This window comes from Solea solea, chromosome 1 (genome assembly GCF_958295425.1).
Source record: "Solea solea chromosome 1, fSolSol10.1, whole genome shotgun sequence".
Classification (NCBI taxonomy): Eukaryota; Metazoa; Chordata; class Actinopteri; order Pleuronectiformes; family Soleidae; genus Solea; species Solea solea.
This window is the reverse complement of record NC_081134.1, coordinates 32,967,594-32,989,837: the sequence shown is the minus strand read 5'-3', so window position 1 is coordinate 32,989,837 and position 22,244 is coordinate 32,967,594. Positions and strand designations below refer to the sequence as shown.

At 39.3% G+C, this 22,244-nt stretch overlaps 1 protein-coding gene and 1 long non-coding RNA gene across 3 annotated transcripts in view; both read right to left on the bottom strand.

Annotated features, from left to right (window-relative positions):
* The window catches only part of vipr1b (vasoactive intestinal peptide receptor 1b), a 44,436-nt gene extending 43,195 nt beyond the window's left edge, over positions 1 to 1,241 (bottom strand). For both annotated transcript variants that reach the window (XM_058647337.1, XM_058647345.1), the window contains exons 1-2: positions 1,163 to 1,241; positions 649 to 1,093 (exon numbers count right to left, since the gene is read on the bottom strand). In XM_058647337.1, the coding sequence (XP_058503320.1) occupies positions 649 to 702 (54 nt within the window). In that variant the 5' untranslated portion in view covers positions 703 to 1,093; positions 1,163 to 1,241. The remainder of the gene's footprint in view (positions 1 to 648; positions 1,094 to 1,162) is intronic.
* An 85-nt stretch (positions 1,242 to 1,326) lies between these two features.
* Positions 1,327 to 16,611, bottom strand: LOC131468388 (uncharacterized). Its single transcript, XR_009241700.1, has 5 exons — positions 16,574 to 16,611; positions 6,907 to 7,036; positions 6,137 to 6,197; positions 4,278 to 4,386; positions 1,327 to 1,390 (listed from the first exon to the last, which is right to left on the bottom strand). It is a non-coding gene; the product is annotated as an uncharacterized LOC131468388 (long non-coding RNA).
* Between the last annotated feature and the right edge of the window lie 5,633 nt (positions 16,612 to 22,244).

The window sequence follows — 22,244 nt, the reverse complement described above, 5'->3', positions numbered from 1 at the left end:
GGCACTGAAAGGTTACATATTACCACACGGCAAAACTCAAGGGGATTCCATCTAATTATTGAAAACTCTGTGACTATTACTGCAAAGCCATGAATTTAGTCCTGTCTCATTTACAGCAAAGAAGTAACCTATGGGACAAAAAAAAAAGAAAAATAAGGTGGTGAGCCATGTGTAAATATACACAAGGATGCATTTACAACAGTATTTTACAGTCGTGTGTGCAAAAAGGTTGTGTGAATTGAGTTTAAAGCGGATATTATGGTAATTCCATAAAAGAACAGGGATTTAAGGGATTGTTGGACTATGAGATGAAAATGTCACAAACAAATCTGCTTAACAGAAAAAAAAATGTGACATTTTTGCCATTTATCATGGTCCTGTTGTCTTTTTTTACTCCACCTTCACAGGTTCTGTCTCAGCTACAGACACAGAGAATTAAACATGTTGTGAAGATTAAGCTTTTTTTTTTTATTAATCCCAGGAACTCAGTGCATCTTAGATCAAATTGACATTTTTAGTCTATATTGTACCACAACAGTTTTCAACCTAATGTAATGCAGTTATTAAGACCTGTGCTGCAACTACAATCAATAACATGCAGGTTTTTAAATAAGATTAACAGCTAATAATCGTCAAATAAAGACTTACTTTTGGCAGATATCCATAGAGGAGCAGCAGGAACAACAACTGTGGAGCATCCATCCTGATTTGACTTTAGTTTTCACAGACTCCTCGGTGTTGCTGCGCCGCTCACCCCACAGATCTGCTCACGAGTGTGTGTGTGTGAGTGTGTGTCAGACTGTACCTGAGGACTGGTGTGTGTGCGTGTGAGGTTTAGCTCTGCTGTTGCTCCACATCACACTGTTCTTTTCTCAGTGCGCTCCTCCAGCAGCAGCAACAGCAGCAGCAGGAGGAGGAGTAGGAGGAGGAGGAGGAGGAGCTGCCTGCATCAGATTGACTTGGACCCGCCCCTCGCCCATTCATAATTCTGCTCCACTAATTAATTGCTGATTAAAGGGCGACTCCTCTTCTGTGACGTCAGTGACCTTTGACACAGTTTGAGAAGTCTGTGGTTGTTTAGACCTGATTTGATCTGTAGGGCAAAAAAATAATTTAAAGACATAATTATGGAACAAGATGTATTTTTGAGATCTGTACTTACTTTAGCCAACGCGGTTGAAATCCAGAGACATTCTGGTTGCCTGCTAATTACGTCATCCGCTCCACTCGTCTCCTCAGCTGTGAAAGGATCATGTAATGTTTCAAAAAACAGAATTAATGAGCACCAGAATAGGTAACAAAAATTTACAAAATGTGAACTCATACCTCCATGATTTCTGGTTAACTCCACGTTGCACCGTAAAGCACGTAGCAAATGTACAACTGGAGTCTGAAAATGTTTTATTTTAGTTGTGTACTAACATCAACATTTTGCCACATAAACAATGTTTAAAAAAAGTGTTGTGAATTTTTTAAAGTTACGTTTTTCCACATTTACAACAATATTTGTTAACGTATACATATATTAAATCGTTAAATTTCACAAATTTTTAAACATTGTTTGAAGCTAAATGTGGCAAAATGTCTGTTACAGTCTGTTAATGGAAAACCAGCATTGCAAGATCAGGGTCGCCGACCCACAGTCGGCACAGCAACTTTTATGTTTTGTACCATATGAAACATAAAAGTAAAACAGTAAAATAGTGACATAATAAAAAAAGGAAAATGGTAAAAACTGTATAGAAGTCTCGGCGTTGACTATTCTTATCCTGAAGAGAAGAGGTGGGTCTTTAAAAGTGATTTAAAATGCTCAATGGTGGAGGCGGATTTCAATTCCATGGGTAACTCGTTCCAATGTTTGGGGGCAGTCACAGGAAAGGCTATGATTGGCTGGGTTTTTAGTATAAGATCAGGGATACAATAGGGTTATTTTAGACAATCATTGTGGCAGAGACAGCGAAAAAGAAGCAGAAAAAAACGTTCCTGTACCTGTCCAAAGCACACTTAGCTCAGATTGTCTCCAACTTAAAGGATACATGTTGTACACAGAGCAGGTTCAATTATATGATGAGAAGTTACATATTTGTGTAATCATAGACTGTAATATGTCATATTTTATCACAAATGTCAATGTCAGGTTAATGGAGAGCTGAGAGCCTGCAGAGATGGTTGTCATAGTGGCTGGTTCTCCCTCTGTAACAGTGTCTGTTAGAGGTTCTGGGTCAGTTTGGCCAGACAGTGAACTCTGGTGAGTCCTGATAGATCTAATCTTCTTTTCTTCCAGCGAGGCCACCATGATCCTGAGAACACTCGTATCTTTTGAATTAGTTTTATTACCTTTTTTAGAATCTGTGCTGTGCCAGTTTCATAACCGAGGTTTACAGAGAGGACATGCAGCGTGAGCGCTGAGATCTATCTCATTCAGCGACGTCCAGCCAATCCAGTTTCAACATCACACTTAAATCAAGACCTCCATTATATCTACAAGTGACATAAAATGAAAAAATGAAACAGCGGGGTGTGTTCAAGTATGAATAACGAGCATCAGTGCCATTGGGAGCGTTCAATGCCCTTCATTTTAGTGCAACATAGGGTCATGTACGAGTGTAAAAATATTTTAATCACAGCCTTGAAGGCAATGTGGGAAAAATCTATCACTCGTGGTTTTGTAAAAAAGTCCTAAATAATCATAAAGAGCAATAGAAAATTAAAAGAGGTATCAAGACAGCAGGTTACGAAACCATGCTGAGAGTTTCAGATAAGTACAAAGAAAGTCTACAGCCACAGTCTCCTCAAATGGCGTCCCGCGGGCCACATGCGGCCCATAACCGACTTCTTAGTGGCCCAGCCTGGAGAAGGGGGCGTGTCTCTTCCACCGGAAACACTGAGGTAAACAGTGAAAAGTGTTTCTCTAGTTATTTCTCAAAGATTCCTACATAAATCCCTACAGTAGCACTGACCATGAACGCAACACTCTGTGTTGTGTAGCCCATTAGGTTTGATGGAATTGATTAGAGCTGAAACAACTAATCGGTTTGGTATAATTCGGATCGGATTAATCGGTATGAAGCTTTTTTAATGATTAAAACAAGATTCCCGATTGTTTAAGCTTCTTAAAATGTGAATGTTTTCTTCATTTATTTGCTCTGGATAACAAAGAAATCATTAAAAGCGAATCATTTTGGTTTGTGGATAAAACAAGACATTTGAAAACATCATCATTTCCAGGTTTGACTAACACCGATCAACATTTAAGGTTTTCTGATATTTTATGGACCAAACGATTAATCGAGCTGCTCTGGAATTGATAGTTCTTTTGTGTTTTTTTAGATGTTTTTGGGTCATATTTATATGACGTGTTCATATTATTAAGAGAACCGTTTTGATGTACCTTACAATTTTTAAATTTTGTCATTACCTGCTGCTGACTGCAAACAGGTTGGAGAATAAATGGAAGCACAAAGAAGTGCACGAAACGTTTCAGAAATTAATTCTACAGTTTAAAACACCTTCTTGCTGCCAGTACACACACACACACACACACACACACACACACACACACACACACACACACACACACACACACACACACACACACACACACACACACACACACACACACACACACACACACACACACACACACACACACACACACACACACACACACACACACACACACACACACACACACACACACACACACAGTTCCAATTATACATTGTTTGACAGAGCCTGTTTTCAGATGAAGGGCACATCATTTCTGTTCATGGAGACCAAACAGAGGCTGAATAATAAGGCTCACCTTCAGCAGTAATAACACATTTCTTTGTAACCATCACATTATTACATGTATTGCATTCAACATTAAATTGAATTACACAGGTCATAGGTTTGGTGTATTCATTGCAGTTATCAACATTATCATTTATGTATATTTAAATTTATTTCTGTTTTTAACATTAATAAATATATTTCTTATTGTGAAGTATAGAGCATTCCATATCAAAACAAACGCTTTTACTTTCAAATTCTTTAAAATAACATAATATGTAATATTGTGTTTTAATTTTAAGCTCTTGCTAGTGAACAGTTGTAGTGTTCCCCATTTTGCATTTGACACCCCTGACATACAGTATACCTTCCTTAACTCAATCACCCTGTTGCATATTTGTGTAATTGCTAGTTTGCAAGGATGAGACAGTCGCAATCAAGACATCAAGCACTTTGCGAGTACAGTATAACACAAAGAAGAAATCATCATGTGGTGTTTCTACCTCCACTCATCACCATCCATCCCAGACATCCATCCCCTCCATCTTCTTTAGCCACAGTCCGATGCTGTCACAGCTGAGTGGACAGATGGAGTTCACTCGTTCATACACTCTGGAAAACATAGAACAACACAGTCAACACGCAGACATATTGTGACCATTACATTTTTGTTGTGTGGTCTCTCTTCATGTACGCGGCTCTTAACTGGAGCATGAAATCTGCTGCTGCCTTTCATTTAGACATAATGTGCAATGTACTCTGTGGAGAGCTATACACTATACATCAGAAGACAGGGTCAAAGCATGCCGTAGCATACAATGGCATTTATCAAGCCATAAATATAACTATAAATGATAATGGACGACGTGTAGGTGTACAAACTGGACCAGTGAATTTTCACATGCTGCAGCCTTGGTCTTTCCACGACTAAATTAAGTCAGTAGATGACAGGAGATCAATAGTTTCTTTAACCTGTTTGCACATGAAGCTGATTTGACCTTCACGGCCATGACGACGATGTATCACACCAGCAGATGAAGCAAGAAACGATGGATGCCCAACAATGGATTTCTATCTTAGTGAGGTCAAGTGTCTGTTGCTTGAGATGTTTGACACCAAAGAAGCAAAGGAAAACTAAAAAGGTATGAAAAGTAATAATATTATCTAAGTGTAGGTTAATGCACATAAATGAGGGTTGTGTTCAAGGCACTCGTTTGACACTCACGGCTTTATTTTGGACATATTGTCTGCTGTCGTTTACAAGTTCCACACTGATGTATCTAAACAGAGATTTCCATCTCTTTGTATTGTATATGTAAAGTCACTTATTTGTAACTATTGATCAATTAATCCATAATAACACGATCATGAGAATCATACAAATTATCCACATTATGTTTTTGTTGAAAACTTCATAAATTCTGCTCCATTTACACATGCTGTCCACACTGCCAACCACTTTTGTGAATTAATATTGGGACAATAATTTAAGTTCATGTGTTAAACAATGAATCTAGGTAGATAGTAGATTTTAGTTTATACGGCTAATGTTCATGTTTGGTTTGTAGGGCCTGTGTGTGTGCGTGTGTGGATGTGGATGTTTTTAAAATGATTTCCTGGTCAGACATTCAGTCAGGCACACAGTTCTTTCATCTCTCTCCCTTTCTATTCAACTATTTTATAATTGGATAATTGTTTGTACCAAGTAGATGGTTTCTATTTTTGAAGTAAACGGTTTCACTGAGTCGCGAGGGTCCAGTGGAGTTTCTGTGTCGCCAAGCGTCAAGCTGAGGCTTCATTAACAAGGAAATTACAACTGCTATGGTTTGCAGTTACTATGGAAGTCAGGCAGTAGCACAGCAAACATAATAGCATAATGAAATTCAAATAAGTGTTTCAGAGATGGAGAAAAGGTTTTTCTGTCCGTCCTCGTCTGGTGGAAGGGTTTTAGCAAAGTAAATCATCAGTGAACTTGTTTTCTTTCTGAATAAGATATATTAAATGTAGACTATTGTACTAACAACATGTTCTTTAACTTAGCCAATCCGAGCCATGTCCGCCACGTCCTCTGTGTGTGCGGATTCACAAAGAAAACCCACATCATTGTAACTCTGGCTATTTAAACCACACAAACAAGTGTTTCCATTAATCCTCCCATCACCGTCCCTGTCATTTATCAAAAGCACTGAGCCACGTCTATTTCCTACCATGTTTTTCTTTTTTGCTTTCACCCAAGGTGAAGGTGAGAGTATTCCTGTCATTGTCGCGCTCAAACACAAAGTGTATGCAGGAAGGGCGTTAGACAGCTGAGCGCGGTCAGAGTGAACAGAGAAAGATGACATTGGGAACAGAGTTTCCACACCTGCTCTCTTTTTTCCTTTTCACAAAAACATTTGGACCGCAGAGATACATCTCTTTGTTGTCTGGAAACAAAAGGAAATAATACAGCGTTACGTTCAAAATGCATTCATAGAATGCAGGATAAAATAAATGGAATAAAGCAAATAGTACACGTCTACACCTCCGGACTTGAGGCAGCGATAATAACACAGTTTAGGCTGAAACTCGATCAATACAGGTTAAAGCTAACAGCAGCGACATCTATCTCATCACTGCTTTTTATTGTTTCCTTTAAAAGGTTATTTTACACATTGTGAATATTCAGGAACGTCTTGAGGCTTAACGGCCGAAAAACAGACATAATTATGACGCGGCCTTGTTGGCCCTCAGGCTCTTATCAGAATATAAATCCAAAGATCAGAGAAGTACTCCGTGCAGTTTTTTTTAGTAGATTGTTAAATCAATAAAGTATTATCCAAGCTGCTGCACTCACTGGTCAAAGTGATTGGCCTCTTCCTGTAGATTTTACTCAGTTGATAGTGGAGATACTAGAGAGAGCACAAGCGAACGCAAAGAAAAAAAAAACTTAAGTAAATAAGCCCGTTTTTTTCAAGAAGACAAAAACATGACATTTACGTCCTGTTGCTCTGTTTATCTCAGCCGTTGTTAGGTAATTAAAAAGTGATATTTCCATATCTGTGGTCAAAGGTTGTCGGCCACATGGAGAGAGCAGCGACTTTGGAAGGAATTATTTACTGTCAGAAATGGGGGGTATGAATTTATGAGTCAAACCTCAATTTCCAGCGTTCGGTGTGTTTTGGCAGCTTATAGGATAAGTAGTCTTCGCCTGAATGCTCCCTGTGTCTTCGAGCGTCTTTTGCACCGTAGCTCAGCCACACTGGGGAAACTTATCTGCAAGCTCCTGCAAAGATGGGGAAGGTGAAAGAAAGCCTGAATCACAATGATATGTGATCGTCATCGTAATGTCAGTGTAGTGTTGTGTTGACAGCTGACTTCTAATACAATTCAGATAATGCATTTAGTTGAGTTTTTTAAGTTACTGTCATAAAGATTGACAGGCTATGTAAGTTTATTTGTGCCATTCCGAGTCAGCAGTAAAGATAAGTCTTAGTCACCTGTTAATGTAGCCTTGTAGCTCTTCATTTGGGTAATATCTGGCTTTTTCGTGCATAACTGCTCAATTTTGTCCCCCGACGAGTAGCTAAGTGCACCCGTTTGCCGTTTCCTGCATGTTATAAATCTTTCCCTACTCCAACACACCTGATGGGTCAGCTCATCAGCCAGCACTGCAGCGGCCTGATAACAGCCCATTTATTGGAACGTATTGGAGCAAGGAAACTTCTTAAACATGCAGTGGGCCGTGGGTCCACCAGGACCAGGATTAGGAAGTCCTGTTTTGAATTGTTTGCATGTATGTCCATAGGTCAATTTCCAGATCACACGTGGATAAAAGTGTGTTTTCAACCTGTGAGCGCGTGTTTTTGACTGAACTAAATGTTTTTGTTTTTTTGGATTGTTAATTGTTAGGGTTTCTCAATCCTGGCACTGGGAACCCACTGCCCTGCATGCCCCCGATTCAAACAATGAGCTCATCAGCGAGCTCTGCAGAAGCCTGTTTGTTTGAATCCGGTGCGTTGGAGCAGGGAAACATCTAAAAACACACACTGGACCAGAATTGAGAAACACAGATTAAGGGTGCATTCACACTAGCTCCTTCTTAATCAAACCGTAGATCATTTGCTCAGAAAGTACGGTTTGTTTTGGGAGGTGTGAACATGCAACTGAACTCTGATGCGCACCAAAAACGCAAACTCTGGTCCACCTAAAAACGTCAGTCTCAGTTTGCTTCAAGGGAACAACAAGGCAGGGCATTGTGGGCACAACACAGAGCAAGAAAAAACCCAAGAGCAATAGGAGTTGATGCAGCTCCAAGTTGTGCTCTTATGTGGTGGAAACAGAAGTTGTCCTGCATTAACCAATAGATGAGCGAGGTTTCTTGTTCATCGTCTCGTTACGCCCGGCCAAGGGGATGTCAGAGTGCAGCATGAAAGACGAACTGGAGAGTGGAAAATTGACAAACTTTGGGGTGAATCCAGGCCAAAATACCGAACAAAAGTCCCACCTTCCCGACCAGCACACACACACACACTAATCCCTACCTCCCTAATCAGGTAAACGGATGCCATAACAGTCTTGTCATCCTTCAGTAAATCTTGATGGGGAATACGTTATTCAAAAGCATCATTTCACTAAAGTGCAGCAGTGTGACTGGCTGAATGTTGCAAACCACAACTGAACAGAGTCCACAATCGAAACGAGTCTATAGTGGTTGTTAAAACGACCTTGGAGCAATGTTGTGAAAACATCTTTTATCACACTTTGTGGCAGGAATCAGAATTTCTCATCCACTGTACATTTGTTGTCTTAGGTGACAAATCAAAAATCAGCTGACTTCATAAGCAATTTGAAACAAGTCAACAGGTTTATGGGATTGAGCAGCAAGATGTTTTTAAAGCCTACACTTCTGCTTTGACCCATACAGAGTGGGAGTGACGCGACTGAACTAAAGTCAGAGTCACTGTGTCGTCCTCTCGCCTGTGCCTTCAGGTGCCTTGTGTGGATTAGTGTCACAGAGGAAAAACTGCACAGCGGGGAAAAAAAGTGTCCATCTGTGACAGAGCGCTGCTCCTCACTCACACCTCCCCGAGGAGACATTAGCCGGGCAGAATGCTATTTCACACCAACACCTCACCTTTCGACCCGGTGTAATGATTATGTTTCTGGGGTGTAAAATGGTTACGGCCTTCAAAATGTAATTGAAGGACCTGAGGTTTGAAACTTCAATTTCACTAACACAGCTTTCGATGTGTGATACTAATGTTTCATGGCACTCCTGAATCCTTGTAGCTAATCAGGTATTATGTTATGAATGATAGCATGAGTGTAATGTACATGGGAACTAATGCAGGTTTTATTTCTACACATGGGCTGATATATTGGCCATTCATCTCAGCTGCTCCACCAGATCAGGCCACCTGTGTGCGTCTGTGCAGCCATTTCAGATGATTATCTGGGCTCAGGTCAGGTTGACAGCAAGTGAAAAAAAAAGACAGCCCTGCCGCCGCTTCTGGGAGATCCCACGGCATTTCGAGGCCAAATAGAACATATAATCCCTCCCTGTGCTTTCTGGGTCCTCTGCTCCCGTACAGCAGGTTGTGCCCAGAATACATTTACAGGGAGGAGCCCCAGAAGGCAGCAACCAGATGTTGGGTACCATCACCAGGTTGACATAACTGACTCCAGGGCTGTGTCACATCAGGACGATCTGTGTATTTTTAGCCTCTCTAATAGCCCGTCTCGAAGGACGGCAACGTCAATACGTCCAAGCTTCAGACTGAAATTACAGGTCTTCTAATGACATGTTTGTCATGATTGGGTGAATCCTAAGGCTAGGGGTGGTTATGATCATCAATATCTGACCTTCAATACCAATTGCTGCACAAAAGACACAATACAGCAATTCAGAATTAACCCTTTAACACAGAGCTTATCGCTGACAACACGTTTCCACAAGTGTAATTTGCATTACTGTAGTAACGCGTCGGTTTGTGATATTGGAAAAATTCCAACGGTTTCTGAAAGCTGAGAAGTTGCACGTCAAAGCCAATGTGTGCTCATTACGGTAATTTCACTCACACTGCTGCCGGGAGCTGGAGAATCAGCGCCTTTGATGCCAGATATTGGACGCTATTCTGGGAAAAATGGGCAAAAGCACTTTGTAAACGTTCTCTGGTCCTTTTATGGTTAAAATAAGGAAAAACAAGTCAACAGATTGGCGTTTCTCCAACTTGGAAATTAGGTTTTCAAATGTCCACAAACCTTTTCATTTAAATTAATAAAGAAATTTAACAGTGAAAGTAGAATGACATGTTCATTTTGAAGCATTTCTCTACTTATTTAAAGAATTTCTCACTCACTCAATTTCACTTGTTTATTCACTATGTTTATATGTCTATATCTTCTCAAATCAAGTATTTATTTCTAAATGTTTGCAGTGCTTGCGTCTCACAGCACAACATATGCACCTCAGCTCTGATAGTAAGTGAAACAGAAGTTCGAGACCCAGTTCGAGACACAATCTGTTTGTGTGATTGTCTGCTGTAATTACATCACTGGTGGAGGGAGCACCGGGTCTTTGAGCGCCGTCTCTCTACAGACGAGCAGTTTAGACTTCGGGCTTATTGAGCCGCGGCCACAGACCGAGTCGAGCTCATGAGTGAATACGTTTACACAAATACATTTATATTCTGTGAACTGAAAATGAACCTTGCTTCCGTTTTCGCCCGTAACGTCAGTGCTGCCACTCACAGTTTCGATCCCGAGGATCAATGTTCTGAGATCCTTGTCTACAAGGTCACAGAGAGAGAGATTACTGACAGTCAGCAGTGTTTTTGGAATTTTAGTCGCATATTTCTTACATCAGCCTTTTTTGAATGCGAGTATGAGTTGCTACAGATTTTAACTAAGCCACATGCAAATATAGGGGGACAGACGTTTTTCATCTTCTTTTGACAGTTACCCAGTTTGAAGTTAAAGTAAAAAAAGTAGCTTGTTTAATAAAAGTAAAGTTACTTAGTAACATTTTTAACAAGGTTGGGGTTCTTTCTTGTGTCCTGCAAAAAGGACATGGGGACACAAATCTTATAAAATAATTGTTTTTAATTAAAAGGCAAACCTTTACATATTTCATTTTGTCAGCACTTTAATTTGTCAACACATAATGTATCAGTCAAAATGGGTTAAAGGTCACAAATGTTTTAACTTTCTCACTCATTCAGGGACCTTAATTAACACCAAATTCACCAATCCTCTTCATTCACTGCCAAAGTTTTTGGTGTGTAAATTCAGGCAGTAACAATTTAGTGATTTAAAATGTAGTAGTACAGTACTGTAGTACAGTACTTCGAAAAAACATACTTAAGTAATGACATAACACGAGTAAATGTAATTCATTACTTTCCACCTCTGGTTGTTATGTATATTTATTATATTTATTGCCAAATAAAACCATTGTGACATTCAATATAATCAAGTATTTGTGCCAACATCACTATAATAATTATGTGAATCCTCAAATTGTCAGAAAATGTTAAAATGCTCAACTTCACTCGTTTTGTTTCCGACTGCCGGGGCCCAAGAAGCAGAAACATTCAGTCCGTGTTCAAATATGCAAGTAAAACAGCACAAATATTCACACAAAAAAAATGACGTGAAGCCCCTGCATGTTGAAGCAAAAGTTAACAAGCTCAATTTCATCACACCAAAGTCTCACCATATTCACGGCAGTCCTGTGTATTGAATTAGTGCACGCTTGCTGACTGACTGTGGCCTCCACAGCTTGTTAACTTAATTAGAAGGTCCAGCAGATACGCTCGTCTCTAAATGACTACAGCATCGCCTGGAAGCAGCACGCCTCACCTCATCTTCCTAACTCCAGCTGAGAAAATCAATGCGGCACAAAAATCAATTACGTGATTAGGACACTTGGTATTGCCAACACAGTTTTTTACATTTATCTGTTTTTGTAGCAGTTTGGTTTGGAGGGAAAACCATGGACAGAATAGAGGGAAAACATGCAAATTTAAAGAATATATATATTTTTTGTGTTTTTGTGTGTGTGTTTTTGTGTGTGTGTGTGTGTGTGTGTGTGTGTGTGTGTGTGTGTGTGTGTGTGTGTGTAAGACAGACACTCACTTGCTGCAGACCAAACCCCAGCAATCGCATACCAGCGTTTAATCTTCACACCAATCAGATTATCCCAATTACATCATAGATCAATATTGTTTTCATGTCAGTGAATGGAGCCCAAACACAGTGCACTGCTTTAATATTTTAACATCCTTCTGGGCCTTTTTACACGAGCACTGTGCCAACTCCCGCTCTCTGTGTCACACTTTTACATGTACTACAATAGTGAGTGATGAATAAAACCCAATTTAAAGATACGTTTCATCTTGTAATTGAATTACTACAAATATTTGAGGTGTGTTGTCCATTTACAAGCGCAGAGTCTCTTCCTTTACCACCACAGATGGAGCTAAAATCCCAATATCGGTGCCAAATTATAAATATTTACTCGTCTCCCGTGTCCTTTGTTTAATTTATACCGTCACCTCACAGCTGGAGCTCTCACAGAGAGGCCGAATACTAACTTTCCCCAGCCTTTGATTCCGGCGCTGTGTGAGACAGCTACTGATCAACATGACCAGAGTCACTGCTCATTAAAAACTCAGATGCAGCTTTTGCTCCTGCGCTTTGATAATTGTAAATTTTCAGTTTGGAAATTCAAAAGAACACGTCTTCACACAGCAGCCTCCTCCTCCTCCTCCTCCTCAAAGGCAAGTTTTCAGTTGACCAAAAGAACCTGGAGATATTTTGCACATAGGCAGTCAAGGCCCCTCTTCTGCCGTTTGTCACCACCACAGTTTAAGGACAGTGTGTTGTTTCTCGTATCTCCCACACAGCTGCACACAGAGTGACGCATTTTACATCATGATTGATAGAGCAAATGTAAAGAGGCTGCACACGATTGGGACTAAATAAAAAAAAAAAAAAAAAAAAAAAAAAAAGAAAACACAAAAAGCAACTATGCAAAGTTTCACAAGTGGAGTGATAAAAATAAACCTGGACGTTCGGCAGAGCTTTCATAAATCAAAACTTAAATGAGACCAGCACAACAAGCTGTCCACCGCGCCATGCAGCTCCAGGTTTCCTGAATCATGCTCGAAAATGACATATGCAAAACCTACAAATGTACCAGGGAGAGACAGATATACAAAAGTGGATGTCCTAGCATGGCAGGAGAAGATAAAACAGAAATTCCATATTGGAGTTTTAAACTCCAGGCTGGAGGTTTGCCTGAGCTGCCGGACATTTCAGTTGTGCTCGCACAAGAAAATGCACAGTACAGTGGGGGAAACAGACGAAAACCTTAAATGACATAATTAGCCAGTCATAAAAAAAGGTACTATTATTTTCATACGTGGGTTGAAACGTGGTCATTAAATGAAACAGAAACTCCCAGACAAAGATTTAAAAGTTTTTAAGAAGTACAAAGAAACAATGGTAATTGCACCACTACTTTAAATTTGATATCTCGTCTGTTAGGTTATATAATTAATAAGCTTGGTTTGTTATGTTGTGGATTTGATATGAATTGTAGAAAGTTATGGTCTTTATTTCTGTATGAATAATTTTTTGTAATGCATCAGAAATAAGAAAAATATGGCTAATTTAAGTCAGCTCTTTAAAAGTATTGACTCATTTCAGACCTCAACTTGTTTTTAATGTTGCCCCCCTCTGTGATTAACACGTCGTTATTTACCCCTCATCTTTTAAAGTTACGTGTCTTTGGATCTGTCCAACAACCCACATGCAACCTCCACACAGAAAAGCCCCTAGGCTCAATAAGGATCCAAAAATAAGAACAAACTCAGTCATCAAGCTGGTGACTAAAATCCAGTTATTGGTCTCTACATGATCTCAAAAGACACAACGTTATTCTGCTATTCATTCAACAATTACGTGCACCTTTGTCCGTTTAAAAAAAAAAAAAAAAAAAGGATGTGACAAAACATAGAAATGATCGATTTTCATTCTGGTTGACAACAACCGTGTACACAAAAAACGGCCAATTGTGGGTTTATATCCTCGAGGCGATCGCCTTAAGACGGAAAATCCAACACGAAACATAATGTTCTGCTAAGTGTCACTGCTGCTACAATTGACTTAAGTGCCAAACCTCAGCTGGCATCTTCAGCCTCGACATTGATTTCCTGTAACCCAACAAACAACACCGTTTTGTGCGTTTTCACCTCTTTGTGCCTCACCACGCACACACAATCACAATAAAGACCTCAGGCTCATCTCTGTGTTTCACTCCTGCTGGAGCACTCCTGGGAGAAGCCTCCCACACAATTACCGCTGAGAGCTTCATTCACCGTTTACACACAACACATCACACATGTAGCAATCAATTAAGGGCCCAAAGATATGGTTCAGTCATTATCCTTCCAGAATACTCTTATACTCCTTTAAGGTGGATGTTAGTGCGAGTGGAATACTGATAATGTCTGCCATAAAATGACGTATCACTGCTAATGATGATCAATGAAGTCTCATTCTGGGCAAAAAACAGAAGCTATTCAGGTTCCCATATCATCATGTAGCATTACAGCACAGTTACTGCATGAACACCAGAATATTTTTGGCTGAAATGAGTGTGATGATAATTTCATGTGCTTTTTTTCCCCAGGCACAAAAAGCATCAGGTTCTGTCCAAAAACATGTCCACATAACAGCATTCAAATATGGAAGCATACTGCATTTACCTAAACTCATTTTTAAAGACCTTCCCCCCCCCTCATAATTTCATAGACAGACCCCGAAAAAAATCTTTTGTAAAAACAGACCCTGAAAAAAAAAAATCTCTCGCATAAACAGACCCCAAAAGAAAGCTCTCGTTAAAACAGACCCCGAAAAAAAATTATGTAAAAACAGACCCCGGAAAAAAAAATTGCGTAAAAATGGACCCCAAAAGATCTCGTAAAAACAGACCCCGAAAAAAAAATTGCGTAAAAATAGACCCCAAAAAATCTCGTGAAAACAGACTCAGAAAATAATTCTTGGAAAAACAGACCCCGAAAAAAATCTCTCATAAAAACAGACCCCCTGAGAGACCAAAGTGTACAGATTAAATACCCATTTATTGAAGCAATACTCTACTACAGACAAAGTGCCATGTGACTTGATGCTTTTATTTACCCACGATGAACACACCGGTCGGTCATGGACACATAATTGCAGCTATTGAAAAATATCAACAGCTCAAGGTCTGGTTTTGTTGTCACAGTCTCAGAATCAGCAGGCACAGAAAAAAAATCAATATCTCATTGTGACGAAAGCACAACAACCACAAGACACAAGAATAGTGCATTCATGAGGCGAAAAGAGGGAAAGTAAAGTTTCTTTCACTGACGGCAACAAGCTGACACCTTTATTGATCGTTGTCAAAAGCAACTTTCAGACATTAAGGGACATAAACCACCTGGAAAATGTGAAGTCGAGACAGAGAAAATAGTCAAATCCAACATCGGGAAGCAACTTAATGCGCAAAACAAGGTGTCCTTTACTCTTTCACACTCATGTCTCCTTCAACAACAATTAATAGCAGCAGAGGGAGTGGGGTTTTCTTCTTCCTTTATTTAACAACCCAAACTTTTATATAATTTAGAGTTTGTTGTCATTGCTATGCAGAAGGTGTCGAGGCACCTGAGAGGGCTGAGTCATTATCTGCTGTAGATGAAGGATTTCAGAGACTCTGCACTGGCTGCTTTTCAACGCTATTATACATCGGTCGCAAATTGTCACATTCACAAGGTGAAAGAGGGAAGATTCACTGGGCTTTTATACTAATTGGTGGCTTTATGAGCGCGACAGAGAGTGGGCAGCTCTCCTTAAACAGCCCCTGACAACATTTCCTCCACAGAGAGGGTCGACGGCCCAGCTTTGAACACGGCCAGAAATAAGCCCAACTGTGCTACTGACACTCACGAAATAATGAAAAATTAAAACTAGAGTTTAAAACAAAACAACGATTACTAACTGAATGCAAAAGCTGAAACTAACTGAATTGTGTGTTTAGAAAACTAACTTGTAGTGAAAATATGCTTAGTTTTGTTCTTTGTACATTTCATACATAATCCGTTTAGGTCCATATGAATTGTGTTGTATTTTCATTCATAATTAAAATGTTTCCAATTTGTTTTCATACACAATATGGGACATAAGGCTGTGTGCTTACAAATGGACAAAACAAGACATTTGATAACCTCATTATTTCCAGGTTTGACAAACACTGGTGCCCTTTTATTAACGTTTTCTGACATTTTATGTACCAAACGACTAGCGATTAATGGCGAAAATAATCAACAGATTATGAAAATAATCGTTAGTCGCAGCTCTACTTTAGTGTGTGGGCTATTTGATTTTTAGCTTTCACACTAACTGCATCCAGCCTCAGCAGTATTGTGCACATTTTGCACTTCAGTCTATTTACTTGTGTAGACTCTTAGATTTGATTCAGGGATGATTGTTCATTTGTCCTAATACATTTTTAAAATGGCGTCTTTTGCTCAGTTTCTATGACCTTTTTGAAACAAACTGATTTTAAAAACAAAAGTCAAAACTAAATTAAAACTAAAACTACTGAAAAACTTTCATTACTTTTTTTTCCTTGACTGACATTCATGTTTGAAAACGTATACATGTCCCTGCCGTTGACAAGTATGTGACCAGAATCTTTGTCACTTTCAACAAAACTAGAAGTCAAACAAAGCGCTGGTGCAAACAGATAAAAGAGTATTTCGTGAAAACTTACATGGAAGAGAATCCAGACGAGTGACAGGGACCGAAAATGGAGAGACAAACTGACACTGAAGACGGGAAGTCGTCGTAGTAGTAACAAGACACAGGTGAAGCACATCAGAGCAATTAAGAAATCCTGAGGGAAGACACAGGGAGACACTTTCAAAATAAAACAGGAAGTAAAACAAGAATACACTTCTGTTTCTGGTCAATTTAGGATTTCCTTTGTTTCACTTCCTGTTTTGATTTGGTAGTCTCCCCCTCTCTCTTATGTCTGCAACAGTGTGATGGATTGCAGGATTGCAGATTTGGTCATTTGATTCCCAGTTTCTTCTTCTGTCCATTTGCTGATGTGTCGTTGAGCAAGATACTGATCCACACGTTCTTTTTCTGATAGTTGTACAAGCTACAAGTGTGTCAGTGAGCAAGTGATGGTACAAGAAAACTGTAAAGCCTTTTGTCCACTGAGATCGAAAACTGCAACCCATTTAATGCATTGAATTCAGTCTTTTCATGAGATCTGTCATCAATAGGAGAAAAATATAAAATAACCTCTGCCGTACATTTTAAAATGCTTTTTTTTGCCACAATCTGTTTGCTGTAAATTCATAAGCCTCACTTTAACTAAATGTTCTGTGAAATCCAATAAAGAAAATACGTGAGTTTGACCTTGGAAATGACATTTTCCCAAGGAAACTGCCTTTTCTGTGTCATGAAAAGCAAACACAACTCAGTTCTCTGAATGACTGGAGCTTCTTATCTGATCGTCATTAAACTTTGCTTCAGTTTCTGAGTATATTTTAGTATATCCAATAAAATACACAATATTACCGGTTTATAAACTTGTACCTTTACAATAGTCTTAATCCAGGGATTAAGAATTCTGACATGGACGCTGCTCAAATCCATATTATCATGTGGAAATATGTGGACAAACACAAATCTAGTCTTTATGATTCAAAAAAGAGCTCAGGGAATTGTAGTGACCACAGTGTCTTATTGTTTTCAGTGAGTGAGTCACTCTTCTGACGACTGAGAGCAAAAGACACTTGTGTTTCCTTGAAAAAAAAAGTCCATTTATTTTGCTCCTTGCTGCTTTTACAAACGGTGTCATAGAAAAGGAAAATCATGATTAACAAAGCATGTAAACAACACAAATGTGTGATTTGTCTCCAAGACTTTAACACACTTCATTTTCACATAAACACCATTTAGTCATATCGATAAAGAGGCAGTGATTTTATAGCATACAGTGTACCCAATTTATCAGTGATGACGAGTTTAGTGCCTTTTTAAACTGAGGAAAAACACTTTTTATTTAATCCCTTTCATAACTGCACTGTGGACAAACAAAAACAAAGACATGGAGTGTCCTATGGTAATAAAATAATAAATTAAATGGATAAATGGTTCGTGTCTCTCTCTGGAAACCCTTAGTCCAGCCCATCTGGCAGTTGAACAGCTGTACCTAATAAAGTGGCTGGCGAATGTACATATAGATTAGGCACAATTTTTTTGTTTATACTGTTTGACCAGCATACCTTCAAAGACGTGGTGTCACATATGTAGAAATAAATCACACGCTCACAGCTTGTTACTCTTCTTTCAAACCAAATAGCCTGCAAGTCAAATATTGCCATGTTAAAACGTCCCTGATGTATTTACATGTATACAGCTGTTGGATGGCTGTAATGGAAGGTAAAAAGCCAGTTGTTTGTGGAAACAATTTGACGTAATCTATAAAGTATATATACTGTATGTATTCTACACACACATAGTCCAATTAAAAAGGCATAACTGTCATGAGAAAAAATCTTCAGTGTCTTTTAAGGGGGCATGAGCAATTTTCTGCATCATAAAGAGCAAATGGGTGCAAGAGTGATGAAAGGGAGTAGGTAGCGACATGCACTGCAGCTCTGACGAGGCCAAATGACGCCAGAGCAATAAGCTTTAAACAGGCACCACAAACAGTTCAGTTTCTGGCTGCGCTGGAATCCTGTGGAATCCTATATATATATATATATATATATATATATACTGTATATGTGCTGCTACAGTATATGCTGAGGTACATACAGAATATGCTTTCCTGACCTGAGGATCTTTCGACAAGAACAAGAATTTTAAGGGCCTAATGCAAAAAAAACAAAAAAACATGGGGGCCTTCATTGAACCAACTATGTCATTTTTTTAGTCAGGCCAAGACAATAATTCTTAATGTCATGTAAACACGTTAGTCTGACTACAATCAAGCTCATCTCAGTCAGACTAACATACCTGGATAATGCGAGTCATAGTCTGATTACTCCTGCGTGTATACGTTTAGTCGGACTAGAGTCGGACTTGGTGTTCTGCGCATGCAACTAAATTCCCTCAAGTAACAGGAAACGCCGTATAAACTGCAGTACTGTTGCGGGAAAAGAACAGAAGACATGATGGCGTAAGGCAAAAGCTACGGAGAAGATCCACGGACATACAGAGTCACAGCACGATCCATCTCGCCATTCGCTCTTTGTTCTTCTGTGACCTAAAGGTCAACAGGAAACTGAATCAATTGAATCGACTTGAGAATTTTTGCTTTTTAACATCACGTGATGCATATCTCAGTGTTAAGCTGCACAAACACCTTTTACATAAAACATTAAAAGGCTTTAATTAACCTCCTAAATCAACATCATCATCATTGTGTGAAAATCTAAAGTGAACATTGAGAAACTATTTAGCAGCATTTGCCTCGACCTGAGAAGTTTTTTCTAAACCCGCCAGAGAGTGATTTATATTACAACACACAATGGAGTACACAACGACGTCACGGTAAAGAGTTTATTACTCACCCTCTGTTCTTCGTCGCGGACGTGCCGCCTCAGACAAACATTCACAGCCAAGTTTAACAAAGGAAGGAAATCACACTCGATGCTTTGCGTCTGTTCCAGGAGCAGAGACTCACACCGATCACAGACAACCTGGGTAGGCTTTGTATGGACAAACAGATCCATGGCATGCAACCATAAATATGGAGTAATTAATATTATCCATGTATTGAATGTTGTCCAGTAAGTGGTTCAGTGTGTGTGTATAATCTACAGTAATTCCCTAAGAGTGTCTGCAGTCTTATTTTCTCACTGTGTCAGTTGTTTCCTGATAAGCATTTCACCCGTGTTGAAGCTCTTTGCAGGGGGAAATCAGGTTTGAAGTGGCCCATCTCTAGTCTCCATCTCCCACTGAGTCATGTTCAGTATACCTTTGCACCTCAATCTTATTTTAAGAGTGTACAATCAGGCTTTTCAGTGCCACAACTTGATTGTCTTGTTGGGGGGGGGGGGTTTGCAGTGTCAAGGAGCAAGGGCAGTGAGGTGAGTGTGCTGTCTCTGGTGATTAAATGAGTTATTATTGACAAATGTCAGATGTGATTAGGACAGTGCAGTTTTTTTGTTGTTGCGTTATTTCTCTCTATTCTTCTTTCAGTCATACTTCACTCAGTTAAAGTCGAGTTAGTCTTAGTCGGACTAATATACCTGGACAATGCAATTCATAGTCTGATTACTCCTGCATGTATACGCTTAGTCGGACTGGAGTCGTTCTTGCCGTTCTGTGCATTCACCAAAATTAGAGTGAGGAGAAAATGCGGATAGTTTGGACAACACAGCAACCACAAGAGCTAATTTCAGTGCTTGTTTTTCTGTGACGTAAATGTCTACAGGAAACTGAATCAATACACACTTACTTATGGAGAGATACAGCGGCACCTTTGACGAGTGGAAGGTAACCAATGTGTAACCATTACAAGCACTACAGTTTTCAGGCAGCCAAAAACACACATTGCCAAATTTCTTTCACTTCATTGCTGATCATTAGCACATTCCTGTCTCCACCCCCTAGTGGCTATTCAATATGCTGATATTTCCTGGTTGGCTTCGGGAGTGATTTTGGAAGACTACATTCATACTGTTCAGAATACAAAATGTTAAAAATGTGAAATGCTCACTAATGCAAATATACTTGTGGGAAGTATCGTCAAAATCTGTCAATAAACCCTCCTAAATGTTACATATGGTGCAGGGCCATCACTGCTCATCGGGATTTATTGACGGGGACTAGAGAGACTAGACAGACTAGTCTCTCTAGTCTCACCAAAGCAGACTCACCGAGTGAGCACTTAAATCATCTTAAAATGTTTATAAGGAGTTTAAACCTCCTCGCGGGTGTTCGCTGTAAAGAAAGTGTTGATGTGTTACAGGCAGCATATCTGGTCATAGACACAGTTTATAATTAAAGAGCTGGGAAGCTGCTCGGGTGTAAATCCTGGTGCTCACTGCAGCAGCAGCAGCAGCAGCAGCAGCATCCACTTCTCTGAAGGACATTCTGCCCCGAGGCAAGTCAAGACTGCTGGAGCGCCGCACACAGCTAAAACTAGACATTCCAAAGTGATAAATTATCAAAATGGCAGCCTGCTGTGCAGAAGACTCTGGATTTGCTTTGTATTCTAGACGTAGATGTTGATTAGCTTAATTCCAGCGGGTTCTTTCAGTGATAGACATTTTATTGCCTACAAAAACAGTCTGAACATTTTATTGGAAGGACCTTCTGTCATAGAACAACTGTCACATAGCCAACATTGCACAAAGAGCTAGTTTAAAGTGCCATGGCTCAAATATCAGACAGTATTCTCATGGTACTTGAATGGCGGTATCAGTGTGTTTATTAACTATTCAGTGGTGTGGTGTAAGGGAAAATAAAGTACATTTGCTTATAGAAACCCTATTCAGCTTTCATGAAGTGGGCCAGTGAATGTTTCATGAGTGAAACCACAGCTCCGATTGCCTGCATCGTTTCTGGCCCCTTAGCTTTGTCTTAAGTCTCAGAATACAGCAGTATTCAGCAATTCCATCAGTGCTGACCGTGCTGTATTTGAAGTGGTAAAAACTCAAGTTTTGTCTGTATTTAGAACATGTTGCAGATGATAATGTTGTTTCTGTACCCAAAGCATGTTGTAGTTACTGAAAGGCTTTAGGAGGAGTGGGTGCGGAGCTGAATATTACAGTATTTTTCAGCGTAGAAATGAAAGTGTGGTACTATTTAATATCCCTCTTGCACCCAAAGTCCTCCATCCCTATTCTACGTTGACCACTAATTTCTGCCAACTTGTTGAAAGAATATCTGGTAAAAGTCATATTACCAAGTTTTTCTAAAACAATAACAAGAGTTGAAATCTAAGAAATGACACAAACTCAAAATAAGATGAGTTGATGACATATTTCAAACTTACTGTCAAAATGTTTACTTTACATCTCAAAAACAACAAGATACTATCTCAAATAAGTTGCTAACATGACATAAATACAGTACTATCGCTAACCAACTTGTCAACATATTTTCTTCTATATCTCAAAACGCTGACTTGTTGGTTGGAAAATAATATTAGTCACATTGAAATAGCAAGCCAACATTTTGACAAAGGGGGAAAAAAGTCTATAGCTGATTGTATTTAAAGCATTCACAGCATTAAAATATTTTCATAAAACCACCATTTTACTTTAATAAATTAGCGGGAAATGCAGGACCCTAACTTTTTTTTTTACACAGCATTCTAAACTGAAAACTTCACTTTTGGTCAAATATTCTTCATACCAACCATTTCCTACAAACTGTGTACAGTTGCATGCAGGAATCTGATGTGAGAAGTA